Genomic DNA, 27,984 nt, shown 5'->3' on the forward strand with positions numbered 1-27,984 from the left:
TTCCCCTATACCCAGTCATCTCCCTTGCGTAGCAACACGTGTAGAGGTTCCAGCAAGGTGCTTAACCCGGGTATGAAATTACCAAAATAATTGAGGAGTCCCAGGAACGACCGCAGCTCAGTCACGTTGTGTGGTCTCGGCGCGTTCTTGATGGCCTCAGTCTTGGCGTCGGTGGGTCTGCTACCGTCTGCCGCAATTCTTCTCCCTAACAACTTGATCTCTGGCCCCAGGAAAACACAGAGCATTTCAACCTGAGTCCCACATGATCTAGCCGACTTAGAATCTCTTCCAGATTCTGCAAGTGTTCGATGGCCTCCCAACCTGTGACTAGTATGTCGTCCTGGAAAACCACGGTGCACGGAACCGACTTTAGCAGACTCTCCATGTTCCTTTGAAAAATAGCCGCGGCCAATCGAATCCCAAACGGGCATCTATTGTAGATGAGCAGACCTTTGTGCATGTTGATGCAGGTGAGGCCTTTCGAAGATTCCGCCAGCTCCTGCGTCATGTAGGCCGAGGTCAGGTCCAACTTGGTGATCGTCTTTCCTCCTGCCAGCGTCACAAATTGGTCGTCTGCCTTGGGTAGCGGGTACTGGTCCTGCAGCAAAAAACAGTTAATCATTACGTTATTGTCCCCGCAAATTCTGACCGTGCCATCGCTACTTGAGAACCGGAACAATCGGACTGGCCCACTCGTTGAACTCCATCGGCACAATAATGCCTTCTTGTTGCAGCCGGTCTAGCTCGATCTCCACTTTCTCTCACATCATATATGGCCCTGCCCGTGCCTTATGGTGGATGGGTCGTGTACTGGGAATCAAGTGGATCTGCACCTTCATCCCAGAGAAGCTTCCGATGCCTGGCTCAAACAACGACGGAAACTTGCTCAAAACCTGGGCATATGAGCCGTCGTCGACGGACAAAAGCGCTGGGATGTCGTCCCAGTTCCAGCGGCTTTTCCCAGCCAGCTTCTGCCAATGTGGGGCCATCTCCTGGTACTGTCCATAGTGCATTGCTCCATCATAGGAGACCTTTACTGCTGCGCTACCAATTACAGGGACCAGCTCTTTAGTGTAAGTTCTCAGCTTGGTGTGAATGGAGCTCAGCTTGGGCCTGTGTGCCTTGTTGCACCACAGCCTGTCGAAGGCCTTTGTGCTCATGATGGACTGACTCGCACCCGTGTCCAATTCCATGGATACTGGAATTCCGTTCAGTTCAACTTTTAACATGATCGGTGGACATTTTGTGGTGAAGGTGTGTACCCCGTACACTTCTGCCTCCTCGGTTTGAGTCTCTAGTTCAGTTTGATCCGCCATGGATCGATCCTCCTCTGCAACGTGATGGTTTGCAGGGTCTGCACATTCGCTGGAGGTGTCCCATTGTTCCACAGCCTTTGCACGCATAGTGTTTGAAGCGGCATTGATGGGCTCTATGATCACCTCCGCAGCGCGAAGGTGTTAACTGCCTCGCATTAACTTGATGGCGGACTCGGAGTCATCTGAGGTCGTGCAGCTGCAGGCGTGTATGTTCTGCCATATGCATTCCTGCCTGAAAATGATGTTACTTTGTGTACAGTACTTGCCGAAACATCTTTATGCTGCAAAATCTGTTTGGTGTTATCGCTGGTGGACATAAATGCCTGGGCTATCCTTGTGTTTTTGCTCAGGTTTGATGTTTCAACAGTCAATAGTTTGCAAAGGATAACCTCATGGCCTATGCCAAGAACAAAAAAGTCTCTTAGCATTTGCTCCAGGAATCTATCAAATTCGCAATGTCCTGCAAGGCACCTTAGTTCGGCGACATAGCTCGCCATTTCCTGGCCTTCAGAATGTTGACATGTGTAAAATCGATACCTTGCCATCAGAACGCTCTCCTTCAGATTTAGGTGCTCCTAGACCAGCGTACATAGTTCATCATACAATTTGGTTGTTGGTTTCACCGGAGCAAGAAGATTCTTCATGAGGCCATAGGTTGTTGCCCCGCAGTGAGGAGGATTGCCCTTCGTTTGGCAGCATTTACACTTCTTTCCAGCTCATTGGCCATGAAGTATTGGTCGAGTCGCTCCATGAAGGCCTCCCAATCATCGTCTTCTGAGAATTTCTCCAGGATACCAACAATTCTCTGCATTTTTGCACGTTCTCGTCGCCAGTTGTTATGTCCAAAATAAAGTAACGTGATTGAGCACTGTAGACGTGAGTAAGTGTGACCTTAGTCTCTTTATTCTAACTCGAGTGTTGGTACAGCATGGGAGGCCTGCTTATATAGAGTGCTCCCAAGGGATGCTGAGATCCCTTAGGACTCCAACAGATACGCCCTCTGGTGGCGGTAGAATTCTGATTACATGGGTTGCATACATAACACTGTTTTTGCCTCACATTTATCCACATTATAACATAGGCTAAGATATTTAAATTGGGCATGCTGGAAGGCTGGGAGCAAGGACAGGGGTATTGCCCGAGTAGAATATGGGCCACAACGTTTCCATTGAGTTGAAGTTTAGGTAGGTGGCCAGTACAACATGGGAATAATCAAGTCTGGAGATGACAAAAACATGGATGAAGGTTTCAGCATCAGATGGGCTGTGGTAGGAGCAGAGGTGGGCAAAGTTACATAGGTTGAAATAGGCGTTTTATAGGTTCAAAAGCTCAGCTCAGGGTCAAATAGGACAGAGATTGCACACAATCTCATTCAACCTGAGAGAGTAAGCAGGTATTGGATGGAATTGGTGGCACAGGTGCAGGGGCCAAAAACAATGCCATTACCTTCCCATTGTTTGATTGGAAAAATTGTGGCTTATCCAAGACTGGATGTTGGACAAGTAGTCTGATAACGCAGTGGAGGAGTCGAGGCATATAGTGGAGATCGAGGCAAGGAAATCAGAACTGTTCTCACTCTGCTGGCTTACTTCATAAGTGTGGCAGAAACTCAGCTCACATGCATAAATGGGGTTTCTGCCACACTTCCAGTAAAGTAATGCCTGTAGAGCAGGAGCAGCTCTGACAAATTTCCAGGCCATAGAATTAGGTGACATTAGCATATGTGGAAATTGATTCTAGTCTTCAAATGATGTCACCATGAGACAGCATGTAGATGAGGAAGAGGAGGGGGCCAAGGATAGATCATTTGGGGACTTCAGAGCAATGGTGTGAAGACAGGAAAAAAAGCCATTGCTAGAGATGCCCTGGCTGCAATTGCATTGGTAAGAGTGGAACCAAGCAAGAGCTGAACAGCAGAGAAGTATTGGAGGAGGATAGCTGGTTGACCATGACAAAGGCCACAGTGAAGTTGAAGAGAGCATGGAGGGATAGTGCAACATGGTCACAGTCAGAAGCTGTCATTTGTGACTTTAATTATGTCCTTTTCATTACTGTGGTGGGATCTGTTTTGAGAGATTCAAATATAGAGTTGTGTGAAAGAGGGGCATGGCTTGGGATGCAAAAAATATTCAAGGAATTTGGTAAGGAAAGGATGGTTGGAGATGGGTAGTAGTTTGCAAGGAAAGGTCGATGATGGATTATTTTGAGGAGGGAGAGGATATTGAAAGGGAGATACCCCACATTAATCATATCTATATGAAATAGGCATCTAAGGTTTCTAAACGGTTGTGTCTATTGGTGGTCATAGAAAATCAAAAACATTTAAAATTTCAACTTTTTAATTATAATTTTTTTAAAACAAGTCATTGCTGTGTTGATGAATTAATGAATTGAGTTTTTGAGTCGTCCTCATATGTCCCGGAGTTAGAACATAACCAAAATTATTTTGCTCTATAATGGAGCCGCTTCATTGCATGTCTCATGTGCCAACCCTAACAGCCTTCTTAAAGTGACAAAAGTATGGCCATAACTCTCAAGATGCCCTTCATTCATACACACAATATATTATTTCAGCAGTGATATTTTCACAGCTAATGAGTTGCAAATATACCAATGCACCTATAAAAACTGTTAACCATTTGAAATATAAAAACAATTCTCACCTCACTGCTTGAATTGTGCATTTCATATGCAATTAGGAGAGCCATCAGTCACAATTCTATCACGTGTATGGATGTATAAAAGGACAATTCTTTTGTGGCAGTTCTTGAACTATTATTGCAGTACATTAGACAAGATTTGATTTAGGTGAGCACGATGTAAATTTTAAGCATAGTAATTTAGTCAAGGTAATGTCCTCCAAACCCCCAGCTCACCCACTTTTTTCCCCACCAGGGAAGGGGAATTGAACAATTATTAAATAAAAAGGCCAAGTTTATTCAAGGTCACTTTAATTTCAATCCTTTGAAAAAAAATGTGAAGTCAGAATGATAGGGCCAGTTTGAGTGCAAACTAAAATACAATGGGATAGAGTTTCTGATCCTTTATGCCAGTAATATCAGCATAATCTGGGAGGGATCAGCCAAAATAGTGCCAAAGATCAGGGAATTTTAAACGAAAGTGAGTTGCACCCAAAACCATTTGCGTTTGTGTTTTCCATGATCTTTTACACTGTTTTAAGATTTAATTCACTGGATCAGGCTTCACCCATAACACTGGCCACACCCCCAGGTCGACATTGCAGGATTCTGCTGGTTAGGGAAAACTTTCCAAATTGCTCTAATTTTCTTAGGCAGGCACACACACACACATTTGAAATTTTTTTCGTATCAAAAAATATTTAATTTACTAAGAAACTGACTAGTGCAAAAGTTGCAAATGGTTTAGTTTTTAAAAAGTCATTTTAAATCAGATTATTCACAGGTGGTGCACTGGACACTTATTAAAAATGCTTGTGGGAGAAATTTGCATCATTTGCACCTTCAATTTCTGGCCCGGTGGGAGGGGGCGGCGGTGGAGCTACCGCCTCCCATGATATTGTGTGGGATCGCCATGTGCAGCGACCTGTTTTCACCCCGGAATGGAACTTTGGGTAGCGTCCCATGAGGTGGCCACTGGCGATGTTCACACCAGCCTCACGGGTTGCAAACTGAGCCGCACTCCACTTGCATCATGAAAAGTAAAGGCGAAGTGCGCGGCGTCATTTTTTAAAAAATTGCCGACTTACCGGTCCGGCCTTTCGCTAATGATTTCACAGGATCCGTGCCGCTATGGTGCAGCCCAGCTTCTGTGCTGGGCTGCGGCCACGGCCCCCCACTCCCAGTGGCCCCTCACCCCACTACGAAGCTCACAGCTTGCCCTCCCCTTTAACAGAACTGGAGGGCCCTGTGTACGCGCCAGGGTTACGTGGTGCTCCGCGTAGGGTTGGAAACTTTACCGCCTCAGTCCCGTCCCCGAGAGGAAGTGGAGCACCCACACTGCACTCCACTTTCTCTCGGGGCGGTAACCCCAATTTTGTGGCCGGGGCGGGACTCAGTTACTGCCCCCAAATGGGGCATTACCAAATTTCGGACCCTTTAATTTTGGAGATCAACCCAAATTTCAACTAGACCAGGTTACCACTCTTAAATATCAATGAATACTTTTTAATGGAAAGAAAAAAAAAAATTATATTCTACCACACTGCCCGATTGTGCTGGTTAATGGAAGATTTTACATTTGAGATTATGCAAATGATTTTTTATCGGAAACCTGAACTGTAACCTAACCAGCGAAATCTCTACCGCAATACTTCACACCAGTGCACAAATAGTGAGAGTTAAGCCTATAATTTAAGCTTTCCATTCTAATAATTCCACTCCAGGGACTTGAGCACATAAATCTAGGCTGACACTCCAGTGCAGTGCTGGGTGAGTGCTGCGTTATTGGAGATGCCGTTAAACCGAGGTCCCATCTGCTCTCTCAGGTGGACGTAAAAAATCCCATGGCACTATTTCGAAGGTGATTTATCCCTGGTGTCCTGGTCAATATTTATCCCTCAATCAACATAACAAAAACAGATTATCTGGTCATTATCACAGTGCTGTTTTTGGGAGCTTGCTGTGCGCAAATTGGCTGCCGTGTTTCCACATATTACAATAATTACTATACTCTAAAAGTACTTAATTGTCTGTAAAGCACTTTGAGATGTCCAGTGGTCATGAAAGGCGTTATATAAATGCTAGTCTTTCTTTCTTAAAAGTAAAAGGGTGATCGTACAGTCAGATCTTTTTAAACAATACAAAGTACACAGATATTGGAAGGTTAAATTACGCTACAAACATGTGCATGCTCACATCCATGGCTGTATGAGTGAGCACTATAACTGCACAGAGAGAATTGACACTGCAATGGTACCACCATTATAAGAGCAGAATAAAAGACACAAAGAATATCAGTTGCATTGTTTGAATTATAATTGATCGGAATAACCAGGTAACAATAACACAAGGTATCGTGTATAAAATCAGATGCTCAAATTATAAGCTAAATGTTAAAGTTAATTCGTCATATAAATTCAATTATTAATATAGTACAGTCAATACTGAAATTATACTATCAAGAATGATGAGCAAACAAAATAACTATAAAAAGTTTTCCTTTTTCTAGTCTTGTGACTGAAGAGTTAAAATTGTATGGGTGAATAAAGTAAACATAGGCCGAGATTTTCCTTGGATCTGCTGGAAGTGCAGCAGAAACCCCATTTAACACACATAAACTGGAGCTGAGCTGAGGAAATTCCCGACCACGATTGTTGAGTCTTCCAAGGATGTGTCTAACTAGCTCAAGAAAAGATAATGGGATTTATTTTCTTTGATCTTGCAGCCCGAAACAATGATTATATAGATAAAAGTTAATTGGACTAGCTCAAAGCAATTCATTCTCCCTGCTCTTGTGACCGATAACAGTGTAGTAAAATTCTTCAAATTAAACAAAACAATCAGTAAAGTGATGCTATTATACTAATTAATTTGGCATGCACAACCTTTCTAGTTGAATCACCTCTTTTCAAATAATTGAGGACAATGCGCTTATTTCTATGATTAAACATCACTTCACACAGTTGAATCAATTATTGATCATCATCATAGGCAGTCCCTCAAATTGAGGAAGACTTGCTTCCATTCAAAGTGAGTTCTTAGGTGATTGAACAGTCCAATACGGAAATGACAATATCTGTCACAGATGGGATTGATAGTTGTTGAAGGAAAGGGTGGGTGGGACAGGTTTGCCGCACACTCCTTCCGCTGCCTGCGCTCGTTTTCTGCATGCTCTTGGCGATGAGACTTGAGGTGCTCAGCGCCCTCCCGGATGCACTTCCTCCACTTAGGGCGGCGGTCTTTGGCCAGGGACTCCCAGGTGTCAGTGGGTTTATTGCACTTTATCAAGGAGGCTTTGAGGGTGTCCCTGAAACATTTCCTCTGCCCACCTTGGGCTCGCCTGCTGTGTAGGAGTTCAGAGTAGAGCGCTTGCTTTGGGAGTCTTGTGTCAGGCATGCGAACAATGTGGCCCGCCCAGCGGAGCTGGTCAAGTGTGGTCAGTGCTTTAATGCTGGCCTGGTCGAAGATGCTAACGTTGGTGCGTCTGTCCTCCCAGGGGATTTGCAGGATCTTGCAGAGACATCATTGGTGGTATTTTTCCAGCAATGTGAGGTGTCTACTGTATATGGTCAACATCTCAGCCATACAGGAGGGCGGGTATTAAAACAGCCCTGTGGACCATGAGCTTGGTGGTAGATTTGACGGCCTGATCTTCGAACACTCTTTTCCTCAGGCGGCCGAAGGCTGCGCTGGCGCACTGGAGGCGGTGTTGAATCTCGTCGGCGATGTCTGCCCTTGTTGATAACAGGCTTCCGAAGTATGGAAAGTGGTCCACATTGTCCAGAGCCGCGCCGTGGATCTTGATGACTGGGGGGTAGTGTTATGCAGTGGGGACAGGCTGGTGGAGGACCTTTGTTTTACAGATGTTTAGTGTAAGACCCGTGCTTTCGTACGCTTCAGTGAAGATGTTGACTATTACTTGGAGATCAGTCTCTGTGCGCAGACGCACGAGTCATCCACGTACTGTAGTTCGACGACAGAGGTAGGGACGGTCTTAGATCTGGCCTGGAGGCGACGAAGGTTGAACAGGTTCCCACTGGTTCTGTAGTTTAGTTCCACTCCAGCGGGGAGCTTGTTGAGTGTGAGGTGGAGCATGGCAGTGAGGAAGATTGAGAAGAGGGTTGGCGTGATGACACAGCCCTGCTTGACCCTAGTCCGAACGTGGATTGGGTCTGTAATGGATCCATTGGTCAGGATCACGGCTTGCATGTCGTCGTGGAGCAGGTGGAGAATGATGATGAACTTTTGGGGGCAGCCAAAACAGAGGAGGATGCTCCATAGCCCCTCATGGTTGATAGTGTCATAGGTCAAATAAGGCCATGTACAAGGGCTGGTGATGTTCCCTACATTTTTCTTGCAGCTGTTGCGCTGTAAAAATCATGTCCATTGTACCGCGTAGAGGACGAAATCCGCAGTGCGACTCCGGGAGGAGCTCCTCAGCCGCAGGGAGAAGATGGTGGAGGAGGATTCTAGCGATGACTTTCCCAGTGGCTGATAACAGGGAGATTCCTCTGTAGTTACCGCAGTTGAACTTGTCCCCTTTTTAAAAGATGGTCACGATTACTGCATCGGTGCCAATAGTGCCTCTCTGCCAGTCTTTAGTGCCTCAGCAGGGATTCCATCCGCTCCCGTTGACTTGTTGTTCTTAAGCTGGCGGATGACCTTTTCTACCTCGTGCAAGGCTGGGGTTTTGCTGAGATGATGGCGGGTAGCATGCTGTGGAATGGAGTCAAGGACATTAACCGAGACTCTGCTTTTGACTCTAAAGAGTTCTTCGAATTGCTCCTTCCTGACTGCCTCGGTGTCCTTGATGAATGTCTTCCCATTCTTGGCCAGCAGTGGGGTGGGGCTTTGGGTGTTTGGGCCGTAGATGGTCTTGACTGCAGTGAAGAATCCTCGCACATCATGGCTGTCGGCCAGCTGCTGAATTTCCTGTGCTTTCTCCACCCTATCGTCTGTTCTCAAGGTCGCGGGTTTTTTGTTGGACCTCGGCCTTAAGCCATCTGTAATGCTGTTTTGCTGCTCCCGAGTTGGGTTGTTGTTTTAGGCTCAGAAATGCCCTGCGCTTGCGATTTATTAGCTCTTGGATCTCCTGGTCATTCTCATCAAACCAGTCCTGGTGGTTCCTGGTCGAGTGTCCAAGCGTCTCTTCACAGGCATTGGTTATGGAGGCCTGGAGGGCAGACCAAATGCTGTGGGCATTCTGTGTCTCGGGGTCATCAAGGCACGCCAGGTTAGCTGTGAGGCGCTGACTGTATAGGGCTCTCTTAGCTGGGTCTTTGAGTGCTCCAGCATTGACACTTGTGCGGCACTGCTTCTACTGCCGTTGCCGCTTTGGGGTTTTGTTGATGTTAATAATGGAACGGATTAGGCGGTGGTCTGTCCAGCAGTCGTCAGCTCCTGTCATGGTGCGGGTGATGCACACATCCTTGTGATCCCTGGCTTGGATGATGACATAGTCGAGTAGGTGCCAGTGTTTGGAGCGAGGGGGTTGCCACAATGTCTTGTACTTGTCCCTCTGGTGGAACAAGGTGTCGGTGATGACCAGGTCGTGCTCTAGACATTTTGTCAGGAGCAGGGTACTGCTGGAGCTGGTTTTCCCTACCCCCTCTCTGCCAATCACGCTTCCCCAGAAAGCTGTGTCCTTGCCAACCCTGGCGTTGAAGTCGCCAAGGAGGCTCAATTTGTCGTCGCAGAGATGCGGGACAGGGATTTTGAGAGGCTGGAGTAAAAGCCCTCTTTGGTCTCATCTGTTGTATCGAGTGTTGGGGCGTACGCACTGATGACTGTGGGGCATTGGTTCCGGGATACGGTGAGTCAGTGAGTCATGAGACGTTCGTTAATCACTCAGTAGGAGTCTCTGAGGCGGTCGACCAGCTCATTCTTGATGGCGAAACTGACTCCATGGAGGCGGCATTCTTATTCTGGTTTGCCTTTCCAGAAGGTGGTGCAACCTCCACCATGTTCCTTCAGCTTTCCTTCCCCTGCTCGCTGGATCTCGCTTAGGACGGCGATGTCAACATCGATGCGTCTGAGTTCCCGGGCAACTATGGCGGTGCGGCGTTCTGGCTTGTCGCTGTTGGAGTTGTCCACGAGGGTCCTGACGTTCCAGGTCCCGAACTTCATATTGTAGGGAGGAAGATGCCTGTGTGTGAGTTCTTTAACGTGGGGTGGCCATTGCACACCGACTACCACACAGGCTTAGTTGAGCACGGTCTTGGTCCAGTGGCAAGGGGGTCCAAGACGACTGGAGACCAGGCACTGCTGTATAGGCCTAGTTGCCTACGGCGAGATGTTGGCCGTAAGCTTGGGGCTGAGTAGCGCCCTTCGGTGAGATGGTAGGTGATCCGAGATGATATTAGGAAAGCTTACTTAGAACATAGAGTACAAATTGTTTGGAAAGGCTATTTAAAAGAATAAAGAATATTAAGAAAATTGCTAAGGAGGCATACAGTCTCAAAACATGAATCAGCACAACATTAAAACCGGCTGAACTGTTGAACACTACCTAACCTGTTACTGCATGAAGCTGTATTTAAAAATCAAATCCAGAGATTTGACTTGAAAGTTACTTTGCACTTTAATGCCAACTAAATGCTGTAATCTTGAAAATTGTATTTTATTACTAGTGTTGGGTAATGCTGTGTTACTGTATGATTCAGATTCTGCCATCTATACTTTTACGATGGTTATTGATAGTGCAAATTACCAACATGGTAATTTGCACTATTATAGACGTAGTCAAATAAAGCAGTACATTTAATTGTGTGTCAGATCCTTGAGGTCTTCCAATTGTGGCAAGAATTACTGGTTTATGTAGGATGAATCCTCAAGCCAAACGATAACACATACATGACCCTAGACATATATGGTAAATCTAAATCCAATTTTTCCTATTGGTCTTTCAATCCAATTCTTGCTTCCAAACTTTAGTGCTAAAAAATCTTGACAGACAACGGATCTCTGTTTAAAAATAATCTGAAGTTTAAAAACACATTAGGTGAATATTCACAATGAAAATGACGACATGTTCCATTGTATTACACTTCCATTACTTTTTCTGTGCCCTGAATCTCTCGGGTATTATTTGAACTTTTTTTTTTTAAAGCATGCCTGAAGTGCACTGCATGCTGAATTCCATAATTAAATTGATGCATAAACAAAATAAATACATTATAAACATAAAAATGTCAATATATACTTCACAACAAGCAATTTAATAAAATAAAATCATATCTCATCATCAAATTTTGGTAAAAATGTTTTTAGCTGTAAAATCTCTGTGATTGGCTGCTTTCTCTCCTGATACAAATCAAGTCCAGTGATCAGCTCCACATCCCGCACTCGTGCTATGTGAGCCCAGATTCGCTCTTCAACCCACAGGGATTCCTCTTTGCCATCCTGCCAAAAAATACAGGATTCAGTCATTTACATAATTTTTGTTTAATACATAAATCGAAACCTGGTAAGATTATGTTGTTAATGCAGATCACTATAGAAAAAAAATTAAAGCCCTGAAATGTAAAACTGATGGGCTTTAGAACCAACCAAGTACCAACACTAGGAAGGCCAAATCGATCCTTTGTAACATTTAGTTTCATGTAGCCATTTTGTACCATATATTTTTTAAATTAATGCAATTTCTATTATTTCATTTTTAAAAATTCACATCAAAAATATTTTCCAAAAATACTGCAAAAATAATGCATTTAGTTTTATCATGCTGCTGATAATCACTTAATTTCTGTTAGTGATTCCCACCTCAAAGTATTTCAGGTTTACTTACTGCACAGCTCTCACTGTTGTCAGGTCTATGAGGCAGAATGAAAGCCAGCACATCCAGTGAGCCCTCACATTGCAGAGGACTTTTCATGGTGTCTTTACAGTTGGTAAGGACTATGTAGTAATGAGTTGGGATCGGGATTTGTGCGTTCTTAACATGCCTTCAAAAAAAATAGTAAATGCTCACTTTGTACAAAAACAGCTGTTTATTTAGTTAATACATGATTAGTAATTGTCCATGTGTTTGTTTTACTCTGATTCCCTCAGATGTAGTGCAAATATACAACGCCCATGCTTGAACATTATTCTTATAACGGGGCACCAGAAATCTGAAATACTCCAGCTGTGGCCTAACCAATATCTTTAATAAATTAAATATCACTGCCTTGCTTTTGTATTCTAGGGTAGAGTATCCGCTCAGTGGTGCTGGTTTTTTCGCTGCAATTCGCCTGAAATCAGTGTAACCAGTGCAAAAGATCATTGAATTTCAAACGCAAATTATTTTCAGGTGCAAATCTTTTGCGCTAGCTTAAAAAACATTTTACTAGAAGCAGGCTCTGCCCACAAAACTGGCCACACCCCTGGAATGAATTAATCACCATTCAGTTCCTGTTAATTGCACTTGTTGTGGACCTTCAAGGAGTCTTTAAAAATTCTCTTTTGGGCGCAAGGACATAAATAGGCACGATTTAAAATAATCTGAAAGTAAATTAAAAAAAAACAAAGGAACTGACCACTGTACACAAATATATCTAGCAAATGATTCTGTATATTTTATTAAAGTAATTTTCAGTAATTTAAAATCGGGTTACTCAAAGGTGGTGGATTGACACGGTGATTAAAATGCTTATTTTTTTGAGACAAGCCCCATTTTCAGTTGTATTAATCAAACTGCACCAAGTTACCACTCTGAAATATAATCAAGGAATATTTTTTGAAGCCAAACTTAAAAAAAAAAATTAGGCTTTAAGACGCAGCCCGAATTTTTGCATTTGCTGTTATACAAATGAGGGAACAGAAATTTGAGAAAATGAAACACTTTCAAAACTGCAGAAATTTTTGATGCATTTAGCACCAGAAACACCGACTGCACCCAAAGCAAAAACTCTACCCCATTATGTATAAAACAACAACTTGTATTTATAATAGCGCCTTCAATGTAGTGAAACGCCTCAAGGAGCTTCACAGTAGAATTATGTGATAAAAATTGACTAGTAGAAATTAGCGCAGGTGACCAATAGCTTGGTCAAAAAGGTATGTTTGAAGGAGGAAAGAGGCAGAGAGGCGGAGAGGTTTAGGCAGGGAGATCCAGAGCTTGGGGCCGAGGCAACAGAAGACACTGCCACCAATGGTTGAGCGATTACAATCAGGGATGCTCAGGAGGGCAGAATTAGAGGATTGCAGATATCTCGGAGGGTTGTGGGGCTGGAGGAGATTAGAGAGATAGGGGCGAGGCCATGGAGGGATTTGAAAACAAGGATGAGACTTGACGCGAGTTAGGACTTGGGCAGCCGAGTTTTGAATCACCTACAGTTTAGGTAGGATAGGGAATGCGTTTGAATAGAGGTAACAAAGGCATGGAGGAGAGCTTCAGCAGCGGATGAGCTAAGGCAAGGGCAGAGACGGGGCGATGTTACAGAGGTGAAAATAGACGGTCTTAGTTACGCTGTGGATATGTGGTCGATAGCTCATTTCAGGGTCAAATATAGCACCAAGGTTGCAAACAGTCTGGTCAACTGAGAGAGGAGTTGGGGAGAGGGATGGAGTCAGTGTCTAGGGAACAGAGTTTGTGGCTGGTCCAAAAATAATGGCTTCGGTATTCCCAATATTCAGTTAGAGAAAAGTTCTGCTCATCCAGAACTGTATGTCGGACAAGCAGTCTGACAATTGAGACCATGGAGGAATTGAGAGAAGTAGTATTGAGGTAGAGCTGGGTGTCACTAGCATACATGTGGAAACTGACGCTGTGTTTGCGGATGATGTCACAAAGGGGGAACATGCAGATGAGAAATAATGGGGGGGGGGGCAAGGATAGATGCTTGGGGGACACCAGAGGTAATGATGCGGGGGTGAGAAAAGAAGCCATTGCAGGTGATTCTCTGGCTACAATTAGATAGATACCCAGCATCCTATTTGGCTTTATATGGTCTTTTCTATCTGCACTCTCACTTTTGAAGATCTATAACCTGTACGATTACATCTCTCTGTTCCTGCACTCTGTTAAAAGTCTCATCTTTTCATGTTTCTTTACTCCCCAAAATATATTTCTTCACATTCCTTTGCAAAGAACTGCATTTGCCACCAAGATGCCCACTTAACTAACCTATGTCTTCCTGCAATTACTTGCATTCCTCCCTATTGTTTGCTATTCCTCATAATTTGGAATCATCAGCAAACTTCAATATCATTACTCTCTTCCCTTTATCAAAATATTTATGTAAATGAAAGCAATCAGGTCCCAGCATAGATCCTAAGGTCTCATCAGTACTCACTTCCTGCCATTCTGAAAACATCCATTTACTCTTGCTCTCAGCTTTCTGTCTGTCCCACGATCCAAGATTTAGAATGGGACAGAGGTTATACTGAGACTTTATATTGAACTGGTCTGACTACACTTGTAGTAGGGAGCATAATTTTGATTACCATACTTCAAAACAGACATAGCTGTAATGGAGTGAATGTAGTGAAAAGAAACAAAAATGATCCCAAGCGGAAACAATTGAAGAAGTTTAAACTTTGGAGTTTAGAGAGAAAGTTAGAGAATCTCATCAAACTATACAAGGTAATAGATGTACTAGATAAAATGAATACAGATAATTCTAGAATATTACTTCAAGGTAAGTTAGGCAAGGCGGCCAATACAACCATAAAATAAAAATTAGTGAAAGGTAAATTTAAAAACATATTAGGAAGAACCTCTACTCAAACATTGATAAATGTTTGGAATAATCTATCAGGTAAGGTAAGAGTGTCAAAATCATAAGGGGTGTTCAATGCAGATGGATGCTGGGCTGGGTGATTGGTGTACTGGAGAAATGGGCTTCAATTTCTCTTCTTTGACTTTTTATGTTCCAATTAATAGAATTAATGGGAAAGTGACAGTATGAATACAGAATTGGCTCAGTGAGAAGCAGCAGAGAGTAGTGCTGGATGGATATTCTTCACAATGGGAGGTGGTTTGCCGTGGTTTTCCCAAGGTGCAGTTTTGCGTCCAGTAGTCTTTTCAAGTTTTATAAACAACTTGGGCTCAGTTGTAGGGAGCAGCATTATAAAGTTTGCAGATGATATGAAACTTGGTAATATAGAGGATAGTGATGAGAATAGTTGTAGACTTCAGTCTGACAGACAGGATGGTGAAATGGACAGGAGCATGGCAGATGGAGTTCAATGCAGAGAAGTGTAAAGTGATGCATTTTGGGAGGACTAATATGGAAAGACAGTATACTATAAAAGGCACAATTCTGAAAAGTGTAGATGAGCAGAGAGACTTTGGTATCCACAAATCCTGAATGGTGGTAGGGCAAATTGATAAGGTGGTTAAAAAAAGCATATGAATTACTTGGGTTTATAAATAGAGGAATAGAATATAAAAGCACAGAGATCATGCAAGAACTTCATAAATCACTGGTTAGGCCTCAGCTGGAGGATTGTGGAAAATTTGGGGTACCACACTTCAGGAAAGATGCAGAGGCCTCAGGAAGGGTAGAGAGGAGGTTAACCAGGATATTACCAGGGATGAGTGACCTCAGTTATGAGAAGAGGTTAGAAAAGCTAGGACTGTTTTCTTGAACAGAGAAAGTTAAGATGTGAACGAATAGAGATTTTAAAGATGATGAGAGGTTTAGAGTAGATAGAGAAAAACTATTCCCTCTGGCGAGTGGGTCAATAACCCGAGGTCATAGATTTAAAATCATTAGCAAAAGATCTAGAAGGGAGAGAAGGATTTTGTTTTTAAACCCAGTTGTCAGGTGCTGTAACGGTCTACCTGAAAAGGTGGTGGAAGCCGATTCAGTAAATAATTTTTAAAAAGGGGTTTGGACTGGTACTTGTGGATGAGGACCTTACAGGGTTATGGACAAATAGTATGGGTGTGGGACTAAGCATGACTGCTCTTTCAGGCATGATGGGCCGAATGGCCTCCTTCTGTGCTGCAAGATTCTATGATTGTACAGGTTGAGCATCTGAAATCCGGAAATCTTGGGACTGAGACCGTTCCGGATATTGGAACATCTTTGCCTGGGCCGAAGTACATGGTGTCAGGCAGCCGAGGTAAGGGGGTGAGGTCGGCCCGCTGAGGTAAGGGGGGGGGGGGAAAAAGAGGCGAGTTCGAGCTGCCGAGGGCCGGGGCGAAGTTGGGCTGGGGCGAGTTCAAAGTCGCGGCGAGGTCGGGCCGCCAAGGCGGGGGAGTCCAGATTCCGGAACATTTTCCAGACGACCCCGCCACGGATCGGCCCGGTGTCCGGATTCTGGAACATTCCAAATTTTGGACGCTCAACTGTATTAAACACAAAATCACTTGCAGATATTTGAATATTGAAGTTTCAGCAATGCTGCCACGAGGGGAAATACAAACTTTGGAGATTAGCGGATGACAATAAATTCATTAGTGTGCGCTCTGGATTAAATCTAGCCACGTATATTTCAGCTATTTATATAAAGACACAGGGAATCAATGAAACATAGCACTGAAAAGTGATAGAAACTACACTACTTACTGTGTGATTATGTCAGGATTATCAAACTGTCCATCATGATCAAAATCAAACACTGGTCCACTGATCACATTGATGCCATTTCTCTCTGTAGCATACTTCACCAGCAAAACATTGTGAAAGTAATTCCATATCTCTGTCAAGTAATAAAACAATGAATTCACTATATCCTTCATTCTGCAGCTTTATTATGCACATTATAAACAAACTGTAAAAATGTGAAACTTTTCTTCGAGCCAGTAAATCTTTTGTAATGTATTTATTACTCTCTTTGTAGAGATGGGAACAACAGTTTATGTAATTACTGGGTTTCTACTCGTCAGAAGCGCCCAGGAATGAAAAGAACAGATGCCCAAATCATCCATTACTGATGCAAGTTACTCCCACAAAAAGTGAAATGCCTTGAATCAGATGTCTAGCCTCAATGTAACCCACAACTGGCTGTATAACTCCGGTCAGCCAGCAGGACATCACACTCTACTGATACGAAGACTGACTGCTGCAGTTTAACTTGAGCCCATTATCTCAGTGCGGAAAGCAAGTACTCCTAATTGAGTGCCAAAAATGAAAACAGTTTCTTTTGTACCACTAGAATTCCACCCCCTCCCATCCCCTTTAATTTTACGCCAGTGATTTGGGCTGTAACAAAATTTCAATATTTTAAAAGCTTTACCTTGCGTGAGTCAGAAGGTTGTGGGTTCAAGTCCCACTCCAGAGATTTGAGCATAAAATCGAGGCATGCACTCTAATGCAGTGCTGAGGGAGTGCTGCACTGCCGGAAGTGTTGTTTTTCGGATGAGACGTTAAACCGAGACCCCATCGGCCATCTCAAGTGGTCGTGAAAGATCATATGGCACTATTTCGATGAACAATGGGGGGGGCGGGGTTGGTTTATCTCTCAACCAACATCATTAAAACAGATTATCTGGTCACCATCACAGTGCTATTTGTGAGTGCTTGCTGTGTGCAATTTGGCTGCCGCGTTTCCTACATTATAACATTGAGCAGGCTTCAAATTGGCTATACTGCGATGTGTGCACGCACTGGGTCCGTGCAACATAGCAGGTCTCCAGTCGCCCTGGTTAATCCTTGCCACTGGACCAAGACCTAGCTCTGTCAAGCCAGTGTGGTGGCTGGTGAGCAACGGTCACCACACTTAAAAAAAATTCATGCACAGGCATCTTCCACCCCCTCAATTGGAGTTCAGGACTGGAACATCGGGTCCTTCATCAAAACACCTGTGAACTCGTGGAAGCAAATCATCCTCGTTCGAGGGACTGCCTATGATGATGATGAACTTGAGCCCAATATGTTTAGGGTTCAATATGCAGTAGGAAGCTTATCTGTAGCTGATAATGCTTCCAAATCTCAAATTAGACATTTCACAAAAAAATTACACTTAACCATATCTGTAGTCTTATGTATAACTCATTGCTCTATAGATAGAGTGAGTATTTCACTTTGGTGGGATATGTGACTAGCTATCATATAGGTTCCAGGTTTGGTGAATTGGGGCAGATTTCAACTGTTGTGAACGGAGGGAGTAAGCAGTTCGAACGTGGCTTAACACCCTGTTTTTGGTGACGCTATAGCAGTCGCCAGCCTCAAAGGGGCCTTCCCACTTTGGGCTTCCAGAGTACCCGCCTGTTTTAGGCAGAAGGCCCTTTTAATATACAGATCAGGGTCTTATTACGTACATAGGATACAAATTGTAATTCTGGCAAGCAACAGGTCAGAGTGTAGACCATGCATGCTCTGCCAAGATTTACACCCCGTGCAGGAAAAGAGGCACCAAATGATTTAAAATTATTTTTGTGGGACCAGAATTAGTCAGGGTGCTCTTTTGTGCACCACAGAATAATGTGGGTAACTGACGCCTCCTGCTCTCTTGCCCATGGCCTATCTTCCTGCTGGTTCAGACTCAACAAGCCCATAGTTCAATGTCGTCATGGTAATCAGGCCTTGCCCTCAAAATGGACTGGGCCTCCAATATGCAGTATTGGGCAGTCAGCTGGCGCTCTCCACCTGATGGGCAACCAATAGTTAAAATCTACCCCATTGTGAAAAGATTAAAAAGGATTCAACCTTTGCAGTAAAAGTAGTGTGTTACTTGACTGTAACATTTATAAACCTAATTATTTCGCAATATTACTGATATGATATGGATGATACTAAATTATAAATTCACCTGCAGTTACAGAACATAACAAACAGCAGGTATAAATCATTTGCAGAACACAACAGACAATTTAAAGTATTACATCGTTTTTAGAATTCCAGATAAAGTTGCACCAACAGTTGGCTTTTTTATAGTTGTACATTGCTGCCACTTGATGTAGTTCTTTAAAGAATTTGACTTTTGAACGGTATTTCAGAAAAGTCAACACTTATCAGATATTAAAAACATAAGAAATAGGAGCAGGAGTAAGCTATAAGGCCTGCTCCACCATCAATAAAATCATGGCTGATCTGAGCTTGGTCTCAAATCCACTTTCCTGCCTGTTCCCCATAACCCATGCTTCCCCTATAGTTCAAGAATCTATCTAACTCAGCCTTGAATATATTCATTGGGCCGAAAATTGCGGTCGGAGGCTTCCTTCGTAGGAATGCCTTTGACCCGAAAAAAATCTACGAAACTACCTGTTGGTCCCGGAGGAATGTAGGATTCCGGTCTGAGGCCTTTATTCGCTGCGCAACGCATGGGAAGATACCTTTCACGTACGAACGCATCTGCTGGAATCACGTGGGCCTGGATCACCAATCACTATCTACTATTCTCACTGATAAAAATGGGTGCACTGTTTGTATGGGCTCCCATTACTATCAATGAGAATAACTCCCTAAAACACAAACACACACAATAAATTTAAAAACACTTCACATATTTAAAATTAATTGAAATGAAATTAAATGTTTCAGAAATTTTTTTTTCAAGAAATGTTTTTAAATATGTTTTAATAGGGTTAAAAATAAACTTACCTAATGGACAGGGTTTTTAATATAAAAATGAATGCTTAAATTTAATTTTTCTATGTTTTAAAAGTGGTAAAAGTAAGCTATGCACCTGCTTTTACCAGGTGTAAAAGTTTGAAGGATATTTGCTGGGGCATGAGTTGGGCAAATAGCCCAATCTCTGCCATACGGATGTCCTTCTCCCAGGAATGCATAGAATCTCTCGATATTTTGACCGATCGGAAAAGCTGGTTCTCGACTCATTCGCATTGCGCCGAGAACCGTTTTTTGGTGAGCCTCACAGGGTGGGTGCGCGCTTTATACAGACCCAGCGAGGCCGCAATTTTCAGCCCAATGATTCAGCTTCCACAGCTCTCTGGGGTAGAGAATTCAAAAGATTCATGACCCTCGAGAAGAAATTCCTCCACATTTCCGTCTTAAATGAGCAAAACTATGGCCCCTAGTTCCAGATTCCCCCAACAGGGGAAACATCCTCTCAGCATCTACCTTGTCAAGCCCCCTCAGTATCTTTTTGTTTCAATAAGGTCACCTCTCATTCTTCTAAACACCAATGAGTACAGGCCCAACCTACTTAATCTTCAGAAGAAAATCCCTTCATCCCAGGAGTCAACCTAGTGAACCTTCTTTGACGTACCTCCAATGCAAGTATATCCCTTCTTAAATAAGGAAACCAAAACTGTACACAGTACTCCAGATGTGGTCTCACCAGCACCCTGTTCAGTTGTAGCAAGACTTCCCTACTTTTATACTCCCTCCCCCTTGCAATAAAGGTTAATATTCCATTTGCCTTCCTGATTATTGCTGTACCTGCATACTAATTTTGTGTTGCATGTACGAGGACACCTTGATCCCTCTGTACCACAGCATTCTGTAGTCTCTCTCCATTTAAATAACTTTGCTTTTCAATTCTTCCTACCAAAGTGGATAACCTCACACTTTCCCACATTATACTCTACATCTGCCAAATTTTTGCCCACTCACTTAACCTATCTCTATCCCTTTGCAGACTCTGTGTCCTCCTCACAGCTTGCTCTCCCACCTATCTTCGTATCAGCAAATTTGGCAACATTACACTCTGTCCTTTCATCCAAGTCATTAATATAGATTGTAAATAATTGAGGCCCCAGCAATGATCGCTGTGGCACCCCACTTGTTAGTTTGTCAACTGAAAATGATTCATTCATCTCGACTCTTTGTTTTCTGTTAGTTAGTCAACCCTCTATCCACGCTAATATATTACCCCCAATATCATGAGCTCTTATCTTGTGTAGTAACCTTTTATGTGGCACCTTATCAAATGCCTTTTGTAAATACAAATACACATCTACTGGTTCCCCTTTGTTAAATCCACCCTGCTTTTTACATCCTCAAAGAACTCTAATAAATTTGTCAAACACAATTTCCCTTTCATAAAACCAAGTTGACTCTGCTTGATTGTATTATGATTTGTTTGACAAATTTGCTGGAGTTCTTTGAGGACGTAACGAGTAGGGTAGATAAGGGGGAACCAGTGGATGTGGTGTATTTAGATTTCCAGAAGACATGCGATAAAGTGCCACATAAACGGTTACTGCACAAGATAAAAGTTCATGGGATTGGGGGTAAAATTGAGGATTGGCTAACTAACAGAGAGTCAGGATAAACTGGTCATTTATTTTCTGGTTGGCAAACAGTAACTAGTGGGGTGCCACAGGGATCGGTGCTGGGGCCTCAACTATTTACAATCTATATTAATGATTTGGAAGAAGGGACCGAGTGTAATGTAGCCAAGTTTGATGATAAAAAGATGGGTGGGAAAGCAAATTGTGAGGAGGACACAAAAAATCTGCAAAGGGATATAGACAGGCTAAGTGTGTGGGCAAAAATTTGGCAGATGGAGTATAATGAAGGAAAATGTGAGGTTATCTAGTTTGGCAGAAAAAATAGAAAATCAAATTATAATTTCAATGGAGAAAAATTGCATAGTGCTGCAGTACAGAGGGACCTAGGGGTCCTTGTGCATGATACACAAAAAGTTAGTATGCAGGTACAACAAGTAATCAGGAAGGCAAATGGAATGTTGGCTTTTATTGCAAGGGGCAAAGAGTATAAATGCAGAGACGTCCTGCTACAACTGTACAGGGTATTGGTAAGGCCACACCTGGAGTATTGCATACAGTTTTGGTCTCATAATTCTAAAAGGACAAAGGGTGTTTGCCTAGTGCTTTTTCTCTAATGATAATAGTTGTTTTAATTTCCTCCCTCCCTTTTGCCCCCTGATTTTCTACTATTATTGGGATGCTTTTAGTGTCTTCTACGTGAAGACAGATACAAAATATTTGTTCAGTTATTAAGTACGTTGATATAATACATTAAACAAGATAATTTCATCATTTGTGATGAATTATAGAGGTATATGTGGTCCTGAGTTGGTTTTCATCAAGTGTATTAATGAGTCACAGGGCAGCAGGAGAGTGTGTTCTATAAATCATCAGAATTGGAATAAAAACACCCCATACTATCATTTCCCTGCTCTGTGAAGCTTATCATAACCTCCTTTAGTTAAGATTGCAGTTACTTTTGAGCAAAACCAGTGAGAATATTAAGTGGTGATTCAGTGCAGGTAATGAACACATTCAACTTAAATTCAAATTGGGGCACAATAAAATCAAATGATCATAAAATCATAATTACTACAGAATTACAATATGCAAATAGATACTTCAATGCAATAGTGTTTGCGTCGTGTAATAGGAGATATTATATACTTACTTTGGAAGGCTTTGTACATGGGTACAAGGTTGCTGGTGAATACACCTTCGAATTGATGTTGTCCTGACAGCAAGTCTAGATTAAAAAGTGGGCATGTTTTAAAAAATTTCAGTATGAAGCTTGTTGCACATAAAAGCACATTTGTCTGGTTGGGTTTGCTTTACTCATTGTCAGAACTGGATGTAAATACATAATACTGATTGTAAATTGCACTATGAAACATAAGGTATCTCACACTAACGTTTCAGTTAAAGTTATCCTCACTTCTAAAAACACACAATTACAAAGAATTTCAGTATTCTTGTTGAACAACTCTGGTACAATTTGGCCACTAAATCATACGGGGCAACTTTACTGGGAGGTGGGAGGGGGCTGGGCAAGCGGCAGGGCCAGAGAGATTTTTATGGAGCATGGGGGCAGAAACCAAACACCACAGCTGCCCATCCCCATGTACATGTCGTGGGGCAGACTTGGTGGCAAATTTGTTGTTTTTTTTTTTAAGAACACCTCCCCCACCTCAATTCCCTTTGTTTGCCACCACCAAACTGCCTGAAAATGTGTACTTTTGCCAAGGAAAATCCAGCCCTTCATGTCACCATATAACTCTATCTTGAAACTAAGGAAATATGATAATTTTATTAGTGCTGCAAAACATTTTCAGGAACAGCTGGTTTACTGCTGTTGGCGAGAGGAAACCTGTGACAAGTCTTAAATTCAGACAGTAACAATAAATGTGAACAACAGCAATCAATCCACAAAGAATTATGGTCTTCTTGTTGAATGAGCAGCTCTGGTACAATTTGGCCACTTCAGCCATGAAATAGCAAGACAATACTTCAGAACGTTTAAAAACACATCTCGTTATAAATGTGAAACAACAGCTTGCACAAGTGTCATAGTTGCAATAAACCTCGAGACAGGTATTGGTGAGGTATTTAAGGCATTCCATGCAGTTTGGAGACAAGTCAATGCTACACTTACTGGGTGGATAAAGGAACCCATAAGTTATGCTCTGATCTTCATTACTGTATGAACTTTGGTTGGTGGTGAAAGGAAGTCGAACATCAACAAGCACACAGTTTGGAAGTTTTGGCAGAGGAGCAATTAGATTGTCCTGTTAGCAAAATAAAAGAACAAAGGTAGCAATGAAGTTTCTGCAAATTAAGGTTCTCACATCAATCTGAGTGGTATTCAAAAGGTCAGTGTGACAAACACATCAAGGGATGAACTCTCTTTTAGCCCTTCCTCTAAATTTTTCTATTAGTGACAAAGTGTTCAGCAAATGCATTTTATAATTGTTACCATAAAGTTATGCATTTTACATTATATTTAAAAAAAAATGAGCAGTAACACGTCATGTGTTGCTGGGTAAGAGACTCACCCAGCACCTTTATAAATTTGGGTGATGTCTGGTATGACCAAGTTTTTCATTTCTCAATCACATTGCAAATTGGGATACACACCTGATTGCTGTTTGATCCACAATGGTTAGTGATGGTAAATTAAAAATATACCATCAACTGATGTTTGGCCAAATAACTCAAGAGCAGCAAGAAACAGCTCCATGACCACAAGTGTGCGTTCTTTGATACCACACTATACATTTTAGAAGTTACCATAAACAGCCTGTGGCTGTGCAAGGAGTAAATTTCAACTTTCTCACACCGCAACATCATATTTTTGAGTCACATCACTGGTACATGTTTAAACATGATACATCCTGCAAGAAATAGGAGTGAGCACCTTTACAAAATCTTCCAATATTAGAACTCCAACTCTAAGGAACTTTAAAATTATGACAATAAGATAACTATTATAAATGCTATAAAGTCATTCAAAACACCCTTCATCATTTTTGTTTCCTGTCTCTAAAAAAAGACGAGGTATCAGTGGAATGCAAAACCTCAATTATTGGATATTGGTTTTGTTCACACAAAGTGATTGCACAGAATAGCAACAATCTTCTTATTTCAGTGATGAAACAAACAAAACTGCTGCGTGATCCTTCACTCTTAAAACACACAATACAAATCATATTGCTCAAAAGTTGTCCCATCACTTGTTGTACCTGACTTCTAATTTGAAAATACTTTTAATCTCTTGACCTCGGTTGGCTGAATCCCTCCTCAAATATATTGAAATCATCAGCACTTTACTTTGCAAATCCTGTCATAAAACTGAAAGCACTTTGGATCTATTGTATTCATTCCGGGTCACCACCTCTCGGTCACTCATGACTGTGTTCTGGTGGAAGGGAGTAACTAAGTAATTGCATTTTATAGATTAAATGAAAACAACAACAACAACATTTTTCACTCTCCTCATCCCATCTATTGGGAATTTCTCCTCCAATCACTTCCCCTGTCAACACATTTTTGGACCATCAGCTAATTTAAAACTGTTTGCCAGCTGTTCAAAGTTTCATAATTGGCATTTATACAATCGTCCTTGATGTGATTTACACTGCTATGGCAGCTTATTTCTTTTAAAGTGTTACATCTGCGACAGGCCTCTAGAGGGAGATATGCATTCGTTTTTTGGTTATGTTTATTTGCTCGATGTAACTATTTGTTCAGCACTTTTTTGACCGACAGATGACAAGCCCCGCCCCCCTCCCCTCCTGGTCCCTGATATGCGTGGTGCCGAGAAGCAGGACCTGAGGCTCCGACTCTCTTTCTCTCCCCCCCCCCACCCCCTGGGCCCGAGTACGGCTGGCGTGAGGGCCCGACGTGAGGGGTTGGGGAAGTCCAGAACCAGGGGTCACAGTCTTAGGATAAGGGGTAGGCCATTTAGGACCGAGATGAGGAGAAACTTCTTCAATCAGAGTTGTTGACCTGTGGAATTCCCTACCAGAGAGTTGTTGATACCAGTTCATTGGATATATTCAAGAGGGAGTTAGATATGGCTCTTACGGCTAAAGGGGATCAAGGGGTATGGAGAGAAAGCAGGAAAGGGATACTGAGGGAATGATCAGCGACGATCTTATTCAATGGCAGTGCAGGCTCAAAGGGCTGAATGGCCTACTCCTGCTGCTATTTTCTATGTTTCTATGTCTATGTCGATGTGAGGGCCCGGTGTGAGGTGTTGGGGGTCAGTGTGAGGGCCCGGCGTGAGGTGTCGGGGGTCAGTGTAAGGGACCGGTGTGAGGTGTCAGGGGTCGGTGCGAGGGCCCGTGGGTCAGTGCGAGGGCCCGGTGCCAGAGGTCGGGGATCGGTGTGAGGGCCCGGTGAAGTCCAGAACCAGGGGTCACAGTCTAAGGATAAGGGATAAGCCATTTAGGACTGAGATGAGGAGAAACTTCTTCACTCAGAGTTGTTAACCCTACCGCAGAGATTTGTTAATGCCAGTTCGTTAGATATATTCAAGAGGGAGTTGGATGTGGCCCTTATGGCTAAAGGGATCAAGGGGTATGCAGAGAAAGCAAGAAAGGGATACTGAGGTGAATGATCAACCATGATCTTATTGAATGGTGGTGCAGGCTCGAATGGCCTACTCCTGCACCTAGTTTCTATGTCTATGTTGGTGTGAGGGATCTGTGTGAAAACCCGGTGTGAGGGGTCGGTGCGAGAGGTCGGGGGTCGGTGTGCGGGCCCGGTGCGAGGGGTCGGGGGTCGGTGAAGTCCAGAACCAGGGGTCACAGTCTAAGGATAAGGGATAAGCCATTTAGGGCTGAGATGAAGAGAAACTTCTTCACTCAGAGTTGTTAACCTGTGGAATTCCCTACCGCATAGAGTTGTTGGTGCCAGTTCGTTAGATATATATTTAAGAGAGGGTTGAATATGGCCCTTATGGCTAAAGGGATCAAGGGGTATGGAGAGAAAACAGGCAAGGGGTACTGAGGGAATGATCAGCCATGATCTCATTGAATGGTGGTGCAGGTTCAAAAGGCCTAATCCTTCACCTATTTTCTATGTTTCTATGTCTATGTCGGTGTGAGGGTTCCGTGTGAGAGTTGGGTGTGGGGGGGGGGGGGGGGGGGGGAGAAAGAGAGGGGTCGAGCGTGGGGGGGGGGGAAAGAGAGGGGTCGAGCGTGGGGGGGGGGGGGGTGGTGTCGAGCGTGGGGGGGGGGGGGGTGGGGGGTGTCGAGCGTGGGGGTCGGTGTGAGGGGCCGAGTGCGGCCGGTGTGTGGGCCCGGTGTTATTTGCGAGAACCGAGAGAAAAAAGGTCCTCATGATTTTTACCTGATCACCTGGACCCGCTGTCCTTTCCTTGAAAAGCAACTTGAATGTATTTGGTATTTTTCACTAAATCACAGTTTATCAGGAAACTTCATTTCCTGTTTCTCGCTGGAGAACAGATTCTGGCAACTAATGCAGAATTTAACATTTGAAATCGACAAACATACAAAAACAAAAAAAAGCCAGAACATGGCTTTGTTACAAAGATTATTGGCTCATATCTACTGTAGAAAGAAATGTTTTTAAAATGGATACATAAATATTAAATGAGAAAATTGTATGCTTTCCAAAAACTCTTACAGGAACAGATGATCCTCTGATTGTGTTACATTAATTAATGTATCTGTGATACAGGTGCAACATCGAGAATCCAGAACCCTCGGGACTGAGGCTGTTCCGGATTCCAGGCTTTTCTGGACTTTTGATTGTCTTGGACGTCACGAACCTGGAAACACCAGAGCCCAGGTTCGGGTATTTCCAGATTTCGGAACGTCAGAAAGGGGTGGGTGGTCCCGCCGAGAAGCTGTTCGGGCCGCCAGCCCCATCGACGAGGTTGTCGGGCGGGGCTCCGTCGTCAAGGAGGTGTTCGGGCGGGCCGGCCCCGAGGCAAGGGCAGCGGCGGGACCCCGAGGTCAGCAGGGTCGTCGGGTCAGGGTTTTACGGATTCTGGACTACCTTGCCACCGATCGGTCCGGTGTCCGGATCCCGGAACTCCAGATTTTTGACGCTGCACCTGTATATACAGTTTAATGGAAGGAAAATAGTGTTCGTCCAATCACAGAACATTAGTCAATGCTATTTATCTATACAGTACCCAGAATATTACTTTCCAAAGGGCAAACAGACATGTTTTCAATCAGTGGTTCATCTCCTTGTTGCCTGGCAATAATGGCACAAATTTAAAATATTCTAAAATTACTGAAGCATCTTCTTCATAGATGATTTAAAACTGCTTGTAAGAACAATATTAAGAATGTGCTCCAGGGTATTACATAAATTTAAATACTTACTAAAAGTTACATCAATTAATCAAATATGTCAAATATAATTCTAACTCTGATGCGGTTTATAAAAAATGCTAGCTTTACTATATATAGATTGAGTATACAGTAGCTGCTGTTAACAGACACACATCACTTGAATAAACATCTGACAAAGTGCCAGTGGTTTGAAGTCAACTGAAAGGTCAGACAGCCATTTCAGCACAGGTCAGTTGAGTGAGGGTTACCTGGTTCCCTGCAGATTTAAGGATAAACATTATAATATTCCAGCCCTAGCCTGGAGCCCCACTTAATGGGCTCAATTTTTCCCGAGCCCGTTTTTTAGCGTATTTACCAGAGTTGCGCCGCTTCATTATGGCAGGAGATGCTCCAGAAAAAAATCTTCCTACCTTCGCCGCTGTTTGGCCTCTTCTCTGCAGCTGCGCAGCATGGCCAGGCGCCTCAGGAGGTGGAGCTTGCGTTCTGTGCTGGAAAATGTGCCGGGACGTCTGCGCATGCGCAGTGGAGAAAAGCGATGGCCAGCATGCGCAGTAGCGCTTCGAGTTGGCAATCGGCCATTTGTAATGTCCGTGATTCTAAAGCCATGGCTGATTATGAATATCCAAGTTCCGGGGGTTGAATGTGAAGCAGTC

At 43.2% G+C, this 27,984-nt stretch overlaps 1 protein-coding gene across 2 annotated transcripts in view; it reads right to left on the reverse strand.

Moving 5' to 3' along the window:
- Nucleotides 1-3,685: 3,685 nt before the first annotated feature.
- LOC139267240 (venom phosphodiesterase 2-like) overlaps nt 3,686-27,984 on the reverse strand; it is a 187,795-nt gene continuing 163,496 nt past the window's right edge. For both annotated transcript variants that reach the window (XM_070885244.1, XM_070885243.1), the window contains exons 20-24: nt 23,155-23,287; nt 22,174-22,248; nt 16,453-16,585; nt 11,742-11,898; nt 3,686-11,356 (exon numbers count right to left, since the gene is read on the reverse strand). In XM_070885244.1, the coding sequence (XP_070741345.1) occupies nt 11,186-11,356; nt 11,742-11,898; nt 16,453-16,585; nt 22,174-22,248; nt 23,155-23,287 (669 nt within the window). In that variant the 3' untranslated portion in view covers nt 3,686-11,185. The remainder of the gene's footprint in view (nt 11,357-11,741; nt 11,899-16,452; nt 16,586-22,173; nt 22,249-23,154; nt 23,288-27,984) is intronic.

The sequence above is a fragment of the Pristiophorus japonicus genome, chromosome 7 (genome assembly GCF_044704955.1).
Source record: "Pristiophorus japonicus isolate sPriJap1 chromosome 7, sPriJap1.hap1, whole genome shotgun sequence".
In the NCBI taxonomy this organism is placed as follows: domain Eukaryota; kingdom Metazoa; phylum Chordata; class Chondrichthyes; family Pristiophoridae; genus Pristiophorus; species Pristiophorus japonicus.